Source organism: Rattus norvegicus, chromosome 8 (genome assembly GCF_036323735.1).
Source record: "Rattus norvegicus strain BN/NHsdMcwi chromosome 8, GRCr8, whole genome shotgun sequence".
In the NCBI taxonomy this organism is placed as follows: Eukaryota; Metazoa; Chordata; class Mammalia; order Rodentia; family Muridae; genus Rattus; species Rattus norvegicus.
The window spans coordinates 42,071,718-42,085,343 of NC_086026.1; the positions used below are offsets into that span (position 1 = coordinate 42,071,718).

A 13,626-nucleotide genomic window follows, 5' to 3' on the forward strand; every position below is an offset into this window, starting at 1 on the left:
CAGCATGGCAGCCGTTGACCAAGCTTTCAACTTGGCTTTGGTAGGGAACACCAGATTCAAACTATAACATGGGTAAATTCTAAGGGAAAATAGAACGTAGAAAAGCTAACTTAAAGTAAATAAAAAACCTGAGTACAGCTATGGCAGAAATTGAATTAGGAGTTAAGTTTTTCCCACAAAGAAAACATCAGGCCAGATGGTTTTGTGGAGTAACAGACTTTTCCAGATAGTACACAATTCTCCCAGAGAGAAGGGGAAATGGAAAGTCTCTACTCAGTATAATCTCAAGTCCAAAATTACAGAAGGTTGGGATCAAAAAGTGAGCTAAAGGCAGGTCTTATTTTTGTGAAGATAGATATAAGAATCATAAATAACATGCCATCAAGCCAGGAATGTATAAAAAAATACCTATCTTGCTGAAGCAGATATTTCAGAAGTCTGCCATAAAATGGATGGTTACCCTATTTACTGTATGACAGAGAAAAACCATGATTATCTCATTAGAAGTAGGAAAAATGAGACAAATCTATGCTAGACAGTCAGAAAAATGAAATAGAACTTGATAAAGGGTATCTAGTCAAGACCATGAAAAAGTAAAAGGTATTCTCTTTAAAATTCACTCCAAGTTTCTATGTGTGAGAGAACCCAGCCAGTACAGAAAGACACAAAGAAATTAGAGGAAAGTAATCTAAATAGTTATTAATTTATAGCCAATATTGCTATTATACAATATCCAAAGTGCTTGCTAGCTTTTCCTTATCATATATTTTATTATTAAAATACTAATATTTAGCAAGAAGCTAGGTGAAGACCTAAATGAGCACAAATAATTGGCCTTTCTGTATACCAGCAACAAACAGGAAATACTATTTAAAAATCACTTTTTATATTGGTAACAAAGTTACATATAAAGATACATTCTAGGTTATGGTTAGCAACATTTGGAATTACATGGTAATCTGGTCTTTTCAAACCTTTTCTGTAGATCTATGCTGCTCCAGGTGGAATCTTACCAGAATATTTTGAAGACCTTAGCTGGGCTCTAATGGCACCTGTCAATAACACACCAGTACTTGGAAGGTAGAGGCAGGGAGATCAGGAATTCAGGGCCAGCCTTTGCTTTGGTAATTATTACACCGTATAATCCAGCCTGGATTATATGCTCTGTGTGTGTGTGTGTGTGTGTGTGTGTGTGTGTGTGTGTGTGTGTGTGTGTACCCTTGAGAAAAATGATTATAAAGTTTATAAAGATAGGCAGAGGCCCCAGAATAACTGGAGTATTTGAAGAGCATGGGGAACTTGATGTAAGCATAAAAAGCCAGTAGTAATTTCAAAAGCATGATATCGCTGCAGGAACAAATAGACTCTTGGACACCACAGACTGTGACAACAATCTCTTCACACAGAAAGACCTGAATGAACTGGCATTGTGCACTCCGTGGAGGAGGATACCTGTTTCAAGTTTTGACATGAAATTATCATCAAAGTGAAATAGAAAGTAAAATTGAATCTCGACCTCAACATGGTACATAAAGATAAATCCACAGGGTTCCTGTGTGATCTCTGAGTCATTTACGAGTGGCACCTAAGTCTGCCAAGCGCCATTCCGCTTCTTCAGTCCTTGGGGATGTACATAGTATAGCTAGGGAGAGCCGTTATGCCCATTCACCGGGAAAACTTTGGACATTGTTGAAGATCCAGTGTCCTTGGCTTTATAAGAGGTGATAAATAGGTCTAGAGAAAAAGAAACGTTCTGGAAAAAAGTCTTCTGTGTTGACCAATTTTTCCCCCCCTGTGGCCTTACTTAAAAATCCCTCCAGAAAATAACCAGGAGGAAAGATTTGGTACCATTTTGATTTAGAAACAAAATGGTGTTCATGTCCATCGTAAAAAATACTATGTCAAATTGAATTTAAAACAGATTCATATTCATTCTCTCTCCCCTCCACCCTCTCTTTCCTACGCTCTTGCTTTCTCTAATGAGATTTCCCCAGAACTGATTGTTTTCTTGAAGGACTATTATCTACTTTTATGTTTCTTTACCCTTTGCGTTCACCCTAATGTATTTACAGCAGTGTAGTGGGCATGGTATACCTATTGGAGTCTCAGTAAGCTTGTTTATATACACTCCTTTCAGAAGGACAAGATGAAAAATCCTACTTTTTAAAAATTACACTCTCTAAGCTGAGTGTGATGGTGCACCCCTTTGATCCCTGAGTTCAAGGGTACCCTGGTCCACAAAGCAAGTTCCACAACAACCAGGCTACACAGAAAAACCCCATTCCAAAACTGCTTCCCTCACACAAATCAATTGCACAGAATATCCTGCATGGCTTGGTACTGGAGCAAATGAAGAAAGGGCAGGCACACACGCAAACACCGGAAAAGCTCTCATTGGCTGGGCTGTGCCCACTCTACTGGAGGGCACCTAAAAATGCAATAACCTGGCTGGTCTCAGGAGGATTTCCACGAGCAGACTCAGGCTGTAGTCATCCTGGAGGTCAAAGCCACTATTGTTTTGTGTTGGTTTTGTTGTTGGTGGTTTTTTTTTTTCTTTTCTTTTCTTTTTTTTTTTTTTTTTTTTTTTTTGCATCCATTGTCAACATTCACACAGGTAGCAGAGCAAGGCTTTGCCAGTTCCCTGGGCCTAACTCACCTGGGAAGGCTTTGCAAATTCCTAAACATTCCCTCAGAACTTCATCCTCCCCTTACACATTTACTTGCGGCCTTTTCTGCTTCTCAGAATCATGTAGTTGTGTGTGTGTGTGTGTGTGTGTGTGTGTGTGTGTGTGTGTGTGTGTACACATGTGTGGAGGTCAGAGGACAACTTGAGAAGTTAGTTTCCTTGCAACCATGTGGGTTTCCAGGATCGAACCCATGTCATTAGTCTTGGAGGCAAGAGCTTCTGTTGGCTCTGGAACATTCTGCTTCTAGTTGTCAGTTTTACAGGGTGAGAGCCGAGATAGCTAATCGGAAAGGGGATGTCTTTGCCGTGCGGTGGAGTCACTCTGCAGGGCAGATGCTGTCGTGTAACCAGCTTTGACGATGTGAATTGTGTTTCTAATAGACAGTGGACAGAGGCCTGTCATAGTCACCGCCCCAGCAAACGTAGAGGTGACGGACGGAGACTTCGTGACTTTGTCTTGCAATGCCACAGGAGAGCCTGTCCCGGTCATTCATTGGTACGGCCGCCATGGATTGATAACCAGCCATCCATCTCAGGTCCTTAGGTCCAAATCTCGAAAGTCCCACCTCTTCCGACCTGGGGACCTGGACCCGGAGCCTGTCTACCTCATCATGTCCCAAGCGGGCTCGAGCTCTCTGTCCATCCAGGCAGTGACTTGGGAGCATGCTGGGAAATACACTTGCGAAGCTGTGAACAAACATGGCAGCACACAGTCAGAAGCGTTCCTCACAGTCGGTGAGTCGTGTTTAGCGTTTTTTTTGTTTTTTGTTTTTTTTTTCCCTCAGTAGAACAGAGCCCTTTTGTAGCAGGAGAAAAAGATGATTTGAAAGGTTATTTTAATGCGTGTATGTTTTCCCTGTGGCAATGAAACATAGGACTGTGTTTAGGGTTGTTTTGCTGTATGGGAACCAGGTGGGCCTTGGTCTCCATTTCTCATTTAATTCTTAGGAATGAGCTCAAAATACAGTCCGTCTTTGTTATTAATGGCTTTGAGTTTTGAGGGTACTGAAGGGGTTTTTTCACATAGTCTTCAGAGGAGAACATGAGGCGCAGGATTCAAAGTCTGAAGGGTTAGCGCGTAGGGAGAAGGTAGACTGAGGGTCCTATCAAATGCCTATATGTGGCTATCTCAGTTATCTGACGGGATATGGAATGGCTTTTATATCCCAGTGATTTGACACGATGATGACAACAGGTACATACGATGTTTGAAGTATTCCGGTTCTGACCTCACGTCAGTGGCATGTGGAGCAGCGCTCCCAAGGTTAGGGCAGTGGATGGTGGAGTGGTTTGTTAAGCTGGTTATCAGTTGGTTGTCAGTCAGCTGAGTAGATTGTTGCTGTGTTTGCCTGCTGAGGTGTGGGGTATCCAGTACTGTTTCAGTATGGGGACACTGAGGTTCCTGCCTTAGATACTCCTAGCAGGGCTGTATGTGAACTTTTTCTTCCCGGGTCCTCCGACGTCTCCACTGGTCATAGAGCCTGTGGGATCCAGGCCAGTGTGTATCCCAAAGTTGACATTCTTCTCTCTGTATAGTGGCTCTGGGGCTCCGGAGTGCCCTGCTTTAGTTAGCTCAGAGTCCAGGCTTTCATGGGTGTTCTCGCCTGTCCTGTCCTCCACAGATGTCCTTAAAGCAGAGGAGGAGCCTTGGGTGGTCTTGGCAGGAAAGCACTGGTGCTAGAGTTGGCTGTTAACATCGCCGTTTGTTTACTCTGGTAAATAAGGCGTCTCTAGCTCTGGGTAAAGCTAGAGGCCAGAGGCGATGTGTGCAAAATCTAGGGAACCTGTGTTCTCGCATGTGCTGTGCTGACTGAAGGATGTTAGTGGGGCACACTGTGTGGACGTGTAGCCTGAAGGCTGTGCTGAAGTGATGCCTGGTGTGCCAACCAGAGGCCAATTGCTGAACTCTGCTTCCTCCTGACGTCACTAGAGTGCTGTTCATAGGATTTATAGCAAGTCCAAGAGGCCAGGACAGGAAGGCTATGACAATGGTGCCTGGTAATAGAAAATATTTTGTAAATTTAGCATATTAGGTTATGATGATTGCTGTCTAATTACTGACAAATTACCATTATTCATTTTGGCAATGTGGTTATTCATTGTGGCAGGAAGAGGTAGTTAATTGGCTTTAGTAACTTTAGGAGTTTCAAAGAGAGATGGTTGAGTATTATTAAATTTAAATATATGAACATATGACACTATATATGTATGTATGTGTGTGTATGTATGTATGTATGTATGTATGTATGTATGTATGTATTCTACTGGGCAAAATAAGAATGGCACAGTTTAGTATTATAGCTGCTAGCAGGTCTATAGGAGATGCCTGGGTAGAACTTGGCAGGCCTGATTATTGTATGCAAATATACAGCAGGACAAAAAGATGTAGATGTTATGGTTATAACTGACAGAACTAGCTATTTTTTCGTTCTCATTTCAAGTATGAGAAATTGAAAACCCTTAAATTCCATTATCTGACTTGCTTCGATGAGATCTTTAACATTCTCCTCTGTTCCAGAATCCTGTCCGGGTAAATGCCATTTTAATGAGCAATAAACCCTGCAAGCCACAACCTACCCACATGGTCTTTTTTCTGTGTTCTAGAAGAATTATTAAGGCCTGGTTGAGTTTATTAAAGCTCTGATTGTACATAGTAGTGCGCTTCTTTGCAGAGAAACCTGACTCTCATTAAACTCTAGCAGTAACTGTCAGTTCCTTTTTTTATTATGGGGAGGGTAAGCCAGATCTGAAAGTGGGTGACAACTCCCTCTCCCTTCTTTCCAGAGACCTTGAGCTTCTGAGCTCCTGGATGTATAGCATTATAGAGTGAGTTGTATCTGCTCAAACTCTAATGGGGGCTGGCCTAGGTCCCCTGCAGTGCGGTGTGGCTGTGAACAGTCACATGGTGATATGTTGGTCAGGTATAGTTGTATCTCACATTATATTAGTTTGTACTCAGACTTACTAAATTTAGTAACATTGCTGTATTTTTTCCTAATTCAAAAGCAGTCTACCTTTAAGCTTCCCCAATCAGCAGTTGGGGAACTGAGGCAGGAGGAATATTGCTGCAAGGTCAAGGCTAGCCCAGACTGTGAGTTGAGTAAGAACCTGTCTCGAAGAACCAAACCAAAGTAAATCTTTCCTTAAAATAAAAAAAAAGTAGAACGTGAAGTTGGGAGAGAGACTGGGGAGGGGACACTGAGAATGGGAGGGAGGTAATGATGGGCCAGTGTGATCAGAACACAATGTATAAATGCATGAATCTTACAAAGAATAAACACGGCTTTCAAGATACAGACCTAGACTTCTGCCTGTTACAGAATCCTTTCGAAGGCAAACTGAGATAGACATGCTGTCCGTGAGCACTTTTGAAAATCAAGACAGTCCCCAATCTAAGATGATTCCTCTTGAAATTTTTCGATTTAAAACAGAGGTAGGAAAGTGATACACATTCAGTGGAAACAGCCCTTTGAATTTTGGCCTTTTCCTGGACTGGCGAGAAGACCTTTGACGTACTCTAGAGACGCTGGGCAGTAGCAGAGAGCTGTTCCTCCCAGTCAACCATTCCAGGCGAGGGAGACATAGCTGCTGTAGTATGCTGATGCCAAACGATGGCGCCCATGGGAATATTAAACGTACTCTCTCAGCTTAATATTTTTAATTGATAATGAGTTTATCGTGATAAAATGAAGAGCCAAGATCTTCAACCAGTATCTAATACAATTTTTTGATTCGCACCAGTAGAGATTACTCAGTTTCCCCCATTTTGAGAGTTGTGGCGGGCCGCAGTGCACCTGGAGTAACAGAAACGGAGCTGTGATGCTCTTTCAGGGAGGCAGGCTGTAGACTAGCGTCCTTCCTAACACTTCTTTATAAACTGAGGCATGCGGTATGGACACTCCTTTGTGGCCAGACACCACTTCCCAGTGGTCAGCTGCTGGGAGGATCCAGGAAACTACCAATGAAACAAGAGCCCTTCCCCACCACCCAGGCCACAGCTAATCCCCTCTGGTTAGAGCTCATTTTTCATCACCAGCAGGCACAACATCCACCCGAGTGTCTCCTCCTCGCTGACTCACTAGGTAAACACGCCCCGTCCAGGAGCAATATTTTCAAGTTGTCTCAGTGAACTTAATTAGTTTTCTTCTGCACTGTTTCACACTGGCTTCTTATTTTCTTTGGTGGAGGATGATTCTAGGACATTCTTTCATACACTAACAGGGACCTGACCTTACACTGTTAGTCTGGGTCTTGTGGGATTTCTTGTTAATGTGTCGTGGTTCTAAAATCACACCCACTATTTTTTTTTTTAAAGCAGGATTCTGACCTCATCGTAGAGGTAACTGCTGTGTGTCGTAGTCTCTGCGGTGTCTCCGTGTCACGCCTTCCCCTTCCTCCTCGAAGGAGTGGATAACAGGGACCTTTTGTTGCCAGTATTAATAGCACTGGAGAGAAAGCGAGCTGTCAATCCTTAGGTTTTATTACAATGGCATTCTGTCTGTCTGCACAGAGATCTCTCGCACCTTCCCCGCCCTTCTCACAGCTGCCCACTAACATTCTTCTCCAGCTCTCGGCTTGGTTTGGAACCCCGTCTCCTCATCTGTAAAGCAGGAGGAAGTCCTCCGCTCCACCCGAGAACTAAATGAGATTATTAAACATCTTACACAGTTCTTGGTACAGAAATTTCTGTACTCAGTAGTTTCGGGTATTTGAATCCCCCCCCTTTTTTTTTTAAAGTGAAAATACATTATTCTTACCTTCTAAATGATGTTGCAAGTCAGTGTTGAGACTTAGCTAGCGATCTTTAGACTGGCAATTTTTTAAATGATATTTTAATTCCTTGAGAACACCACACCATTTATTTTGAACATATTTACTCTCCCTTCTCCAACTGTACCCATAATGACCCTCTCTTCCTTACCATCGCTTCCCATCAACCTGAAGATTTTTTTTTCCCCATGAAGTCCAGTTTGCATTACCCAGCTAGTTTCGGGAGTGGGGTCTGCTCTGGTTTGTGGTTTACCTACCAGAGGCCACATCATTAAAACCAAGTCTTCCTCTCCCAGCAACTGCCGTGGCAGAGTAGCTCCTTGGCTAGCAGGGGGATTTTGTGCCCGTTTTACTTCCTCCGGGCTGGGATTCTATCTGGTCACATCACTTCTATAGCCAAAAAGCAGAGAGGCGGAATGTGGTACACAGCTGGCTTTCTCCTTTTCTTTCAGCCCAGGATCCAGCCCATAGATTAGTGTGAGGTCCCCACCTCAGTTAATCCAGTCTAGAAAGGGCTTCGTGAACGTGCCCAGAGGCATGCTTCCGTGGAGATTATTAATCCTGCCAAGATTCCCCCTCATAAATTGGATACACATTGATGAGTACTGACTGCCCAAAAGATTAGTGACACGGCCCCTTTGCTGTTTCGTCCCGTTCTGTTCTGTTCTGTTAGCTACATGCAGCTGGGCCGTTCTTTCTTTTGCCTCGCTTGCTCGGGGTTAGCAATTGGTAACTTGGCTATCCCAAGGGATGCAGCCAAAGTAGCCTCGCTCTCCTGTGGACGTGTGTAGAAGTGGCACCTCATCTCCATCCCTGTTTGGGAAATCTCTACACAAGACCAGCTGGCACATGCCTGTGTGGTGGCCAAAGCCTGAGGCAGTGTGAAGTGGAAGAACCAGGACTTCCTGAGGCTTAGGCTGACACGCAGGGCCGGAGGGCACTGTGTAAGTGGGAATTCTGGGAAGGAACTTTGGAAAGTAACTTCCTGGAGCGCAAGAGAGCAATGCTGACCATTAGAAAACAAACTAAACCAAACCAAGCCAAAAGCAAAAACCCACCACATTTATTTATGGTACATGGGGAGGGACGTACATGAGGAGGTCAGAGGGCAACTCAAAGGAGCTGGTTCCAGTCTACTCCGTGGGTTCTAGAGATGGAAAGCAGCTTGTCCTGTGTGGCAGCAGGTGCCTTTGTCCACTGAGCCCTCACACCATCTCCCATGTTCTTCTTCAGTCTCTTTGTTCAGTGACGCTCTGTTCCATGCACTGTCCATTGTGTTAAACTCGCCAAGTCCTTTTAAATGGGGTTGGCAAATTGTTACTGTAAAAACTCAATATCAACGCAGAGCTAAGTGAAAATAAGTCTGTTCACCAGCATCATGCTGCTAGTTTCCCAGACAGCCTTTACTTTCCAGTGAGCTGACAGGTTGACAATAGACATCGGATGTCACTCTGTACGAAACGGTGAAACGTTACTAGTTTTAAGTTCTCAGATTCACGTTTGCTCCTAATGTCAGCACTGGGTAGAAGATGCTGGGAAAGTAAACTTCTTTAAGCAGTGTCCCCTTATCCCTCTCTCCCTCTATGCAGTTCCTTTTGAAACAAACACAAAGGCAGAGCCAGTCACACCCTCCGAAGCTTCTCAGAACGATGAACGAGACCCACGAGACGGTTCAGAGTCCGGCTTGCTGAACTTGTTTCCAGTGAAGGTGCATTCCGGTGGAGTGGAATTGCCAGCAGAGAAAAATGCCTCTGTCCCCGATGCTCCTAACATACTGAGCCCCCCACAGACCCACATGCCAGACACATACACCCTGGTGTGGAGGGCGGGGAGGGATGGCGGAATGCCCATCAACGCCTATTTCGTGAAGTACCGAAAGGTAATTCATTCTTCTGTTCTCATTTTTTAACCCTGAGTATGATGTGGGACATTTACTTATTCTGTTGTACGTTTATGGTAGAAAGTGAGAGTGTTCCGGAATATGTTTGTCAGAGGTAACCTCACTAGTCATTCTGGATTGACAGATCTTAGGAAACCATTAAGGATGGAGTATAAATAATTTTTTCCCAAGTTGAAGTCTAATCCAGAGTAACCATAACATTTTTTCTTCCCTCCCTCCCTCCATCTCTCTCTCCCTTCTTTCCTACTTCCCACCCTGGGCTGGGGATGGAAGGTTTCAAGCTAGGCTAGCGATTGTCGCTGAACTCTGTCTCTGGCCTCCGTCACTTAACATTTTCTATCAAACCTCCTGTTTTTACACACTGGGCCTCAGACACTGTAAGCTCCTTTGAAAGCCGTAATTCTGTTGTTTGCTAAGGTTGTAGAATACTCATCAAATAAAGAGTGCCTGTTGGGGCAAGGTCCTCTGGCATCATCTGGGACCGTTGCATTGTGGGCTGGCCTCTTACTAGTACTAGAATCTGAAATGGCTTGGCTATTTATTTGGTCATGCTTGGGCCTCTATGTGTCGATTCTTTGGGTGCTATGATTTCTTCTGCGGGTTTACACTAAAGCAAAATTTAAAAGCTCCTCTTATAACCCTAATGAGATCAATGCATTTCACAAGATGAAGGGCATTGCATCTCTCACTCACAGTGACCAGATCACATCTGCAGACTCCTCCGGAGTTAGATAAGTGCTACTTTGTGTGCTGTTGGGAAGGAATGTTTTCTGTCACCCATCTCCCGTCATTCTGGTTTCCCTCGAGCAGCTGGACGACGGCAGTGGTGCGGTAGGCAGCTGGCACACGGTTCGCGTCCCAGGGAGTGAGAGCGAGCTGCATCTAACCGAACTGGAGCCTTCAAGCCTTTATGAAGTTTTGATGGTGGCCAGAAGTGCAGTCGGCGAAGGACAGCCTGCCATGCTTACCTTCCGGACCAGCAAAGGTGAGTGCCTTCTTCCGTCAGAGTGAACCGGCTTCTTAATGCCAATGTATTAGCGAGAATCCTGTTGGATAGTAGACATCCTAAGACATAAGTCTGTTATCTGTGCACACTGTAGTACTTTTCCGGGGGGCTGCGTTTAGGTGTTGCATTATTGATACCAGTGTAATATCCCATACATATTTTTGCAACTTCACAATGAGCAGCATTCAGATGGCTGAGGCAGGGGAATCAGACAGGTTGAGGTCCAGCAGTGGAGCATACACTCTGATGAGAAGGTAAAAGGCACACTCAAGTAACAACTCTAGACAAAATTCAGTTTGGTTCTGGGTTTTATCAAACCCTGCCATGCACTAGGCAGTGTAGAATGTCAGTGAAGCCGGTCCTCATGGAGCTCATAGTCCAGATGGGAGGAGCACACGCTTAAGTTCTCAGACGCTACGGGGTGGACTTAGGAAGTGTCTGGGTTGGAGTTACTGTAAGTAGGTGTCCAGGGAGGTGTTCGGTATCAGTCAGCAGCAAGATGTTTAAAGAAGGGGACGTGGAAGGTCTCTGTACATCAGGGAGGGTTCGTTCTTGGCAGACAGACTAGGGCACACAAAGGCACAAAGAATGATGTGCTAAGTCAAGTGTGCACACCAGGAACACCAAAGGGGCTGCTGTGATGTGTGATGGAGCAAAGTGGGAAGACGTCTGTGTGTGGGGGGTGGGGCTCGGGACCTCGGTGGCTCAATACTCTGTGGAACTTGCTAAGTCTTTTCTGGTGACGCCTTATGAGCTAAGAGGAGATGGAACATTTGGAGTCAGGGGTAATGGAGTCAGGGGTAATGGAACAGGGTAGGATAAGGAGAAACAGAACAATGTGAGCAGTACCATGACAGATGCGTTCCTGATGAGCATCTGGGGAAGGGAGTCCATGTAGAAGAGGCTATGTCAGAGTGGCCCAGATAAGGGAAAATACTTCAGGGGTGAAGAGGGGAACCCTGAAGAAGCCAGTGCTGGAAAAGAAATGGCCTCTGAAGACTGACATGGGTGCATTCGGTGACTTTGGGAAATGACGTTCATCTACGCACTATTCAGCAGAAATGAGTACTTCCCATTTGAAATGAGTCCTCAGTCAAGTTTTCACTACTAGTTCCTAGTTGTTCATAGTGTGACCTAGAACCATTGAAGAGCTGTTTCAGTTTAAAAACTAGAAAACAACAAGGAACAAACTTCATTTTTGCTTGTTAAAACATTAAAATTAGTGTATTATTTTTCTGCAGAACAGCTTTAACAGAAACTCCTTAATTGTGATTATTATTTTGGAATGAATATGTGCAACAAAAAGTAAATGGGCTAACCAGAGCCTCTGCTCAGGTCCTCATTCAGGGTTCCTGCTCTGGTTGTTTTAGTAGTCAGGGTTCTCTAGAAGAAGAGAACCAGTACAGGTATAAGATAAGGACGTAGACAGACATAGACACAGACACAGACACAGACACAGACACAGACAGATATAGGCAAGGATATAGACAGACAGACACAGATACAGACACAGACAGATATAGGCAAGGATATAGACAGACAGACACAGACACAGACAGATATAGGCAAGGACATAGACAGACACAGACACAGACATAGACATAGACAGATATAGGCAAGGACATAGACAAATAGACAGACACAGACAGTTATAGGCAAGGACATAGACAGACAGACACAGACAGGGCAGCTGATTAAGTAAATCTGGGCTGCTACCAGGCCTCAGGGTGGGTCCTCAGCTTCTCACACAGTGCGCCATTCTCAGGTGATTCTAACTTGTGGCAAGCTTACATCAAATCCAACCATCACATGTGTCAATTAAAGTAGTACCACGAAGACACAGCTAGAGCTCTCTTAACAGTACCAGAGAAAGACAGCGTTTGTCCTAGTTCCTGACACCAGCTAAGTATAAGGGAGGTACTGTGTTTAGACACAGACACATGTATCTTCATAGCTAGCTATGTTTCACAGTCATTTTGGTTTTTATTTTGCATATATAAGCTTATTGCCTTTTAAAAAAATACTTTACAGAAAAGATGGCATCATCAAAAAACACCCAGGCGTCCTTTCCACCTGTGGGCATCCCTAAGCGGCCTGTAACTTCGGAGGCTTCCAACAGCAATTTTGGAGTTGTGCTTACGGATTCCTCTAGGCATAGTGGAGGTAAAGAATCTTCATCTTGTTTGTTTATAAATGCCACTGTTCTTTTTCACTTTGGGGAGGTAGGATAGGGACATTTGTTATTAAGGTTGTGTTCTATGCTGCCTATCTATTTTTTATATGTGTTATGTATATGTGGTGTATGTGTGTTGATTGTGTTCGGGCACGTGTGTGTGTGTGTGTGTGTGTGTGTGTGTGTGTGTGTAATGTTGGGAATTAAACCCAGGGCCATGTGTATGCTAGGCTGGCACTGTACCACAAAGCTATATACCCTGCCTTCAAATCACTTTTTGTAATTATGCTAACTCAGGACACGTACAGAACATTAAACATTTGCTTCTATGATCTACAAGTTTCCATGCTTCCCCCTTAGGTTTTTATAGTTTACCATGAATTGATATCAAACAAAACAGTCTAGTACAATGAGCTGCCCTCTTCAGTGCCATGAACTTTCCTTACCTGAGGATCCTCTCTTCAGATCTGCTTGTCAGTTACTTAAACACAATACTAAGTGAATGCCAGCGCTTTGAGAGTAAAGTCGACAGCTCAAAGGCGAATGCTTTACTATTTACCTAACCCAACATGTAGAAGTCACTAGCTGCCAGCACAGCGGGGATGAAATAATCCATGATCTCAAAGATTTGAAGTATAGTGAGTGATCCAGACATCTAAACACACACCAGGGAGTTGACTCCTAAAAAGAAGAACCCACTAAGCCCATAGAGCAGAGTGTGTAATATATGCAGGCACACCTGGGACAGCCAGCTTGTCCATTCTGCCTTTGCTTATACTCCTGGGATTCCAGAAGCAATGGAGAGATACCCAACTCACCCACTTGATGCAAAGGAGGGCATGTAATGGTTCACACAGCTGCTTGGCAGCTTGAGTTAAGCCTCAGAAGAGAACACTGCCTTCAGATGAAGAAGATACCTCAAACAGCAGACGGACAGATGATGCCGAGCACTCAGTGTAGAGATTAGATCTTGTTTGCTGTGAATTATTACAGGTGGCAATGATGATAGTATGAGGTACAGGCAGATGCCCATGTCTTCTATGAACTCTTTAAAAGAATAACCTCAGGCAGCAAGTAAGGACACTCATTGC

At 44.1% G+C, this 13,626-nt stretch overlaps 1 protein-coding gene across 7 annotated transcripts in view; it reads left to right on the forward strand.

Annotated features, from left to right (window-relative positions):
- Positions 1-13,626, forward strand: part of Cdon (cell adhesion associated, oncogene regulated) — an 86,531-nt gene that overhangs the window by 38,797 nt on the left and 34,108 nt on the right. For 6 of the 7 annotated variants that reach the window (XR_005487905.2, XM_006242791.5, XM_006242792.5 and 3 more), the window contains 4 exons: positions 3,068-3,421; positions 9,046-9,335; positions 10,167-10,341; positions 12,394-12,525. Coding sequence is in view for 6 of the 7 variants with exons in the window: in XM_006242791.5 (XP_006242853.1) it covers positions 3,068-3,421; positions 9,046-9,335; positions 10,167-10,341; positions 12,394-12,525 (951 nt within the window). In the remaining variant the exon portion in view is untranslated. The remainder of the gene's footprint in view (positions 1-3,067; positions 3,422-9,045; positions 9,336-10,166; positions 10,342-12,393; positions 12,526-13,626) is intronic. The other variant, XM_006242793.5, reaches the window with a different exon arrangement.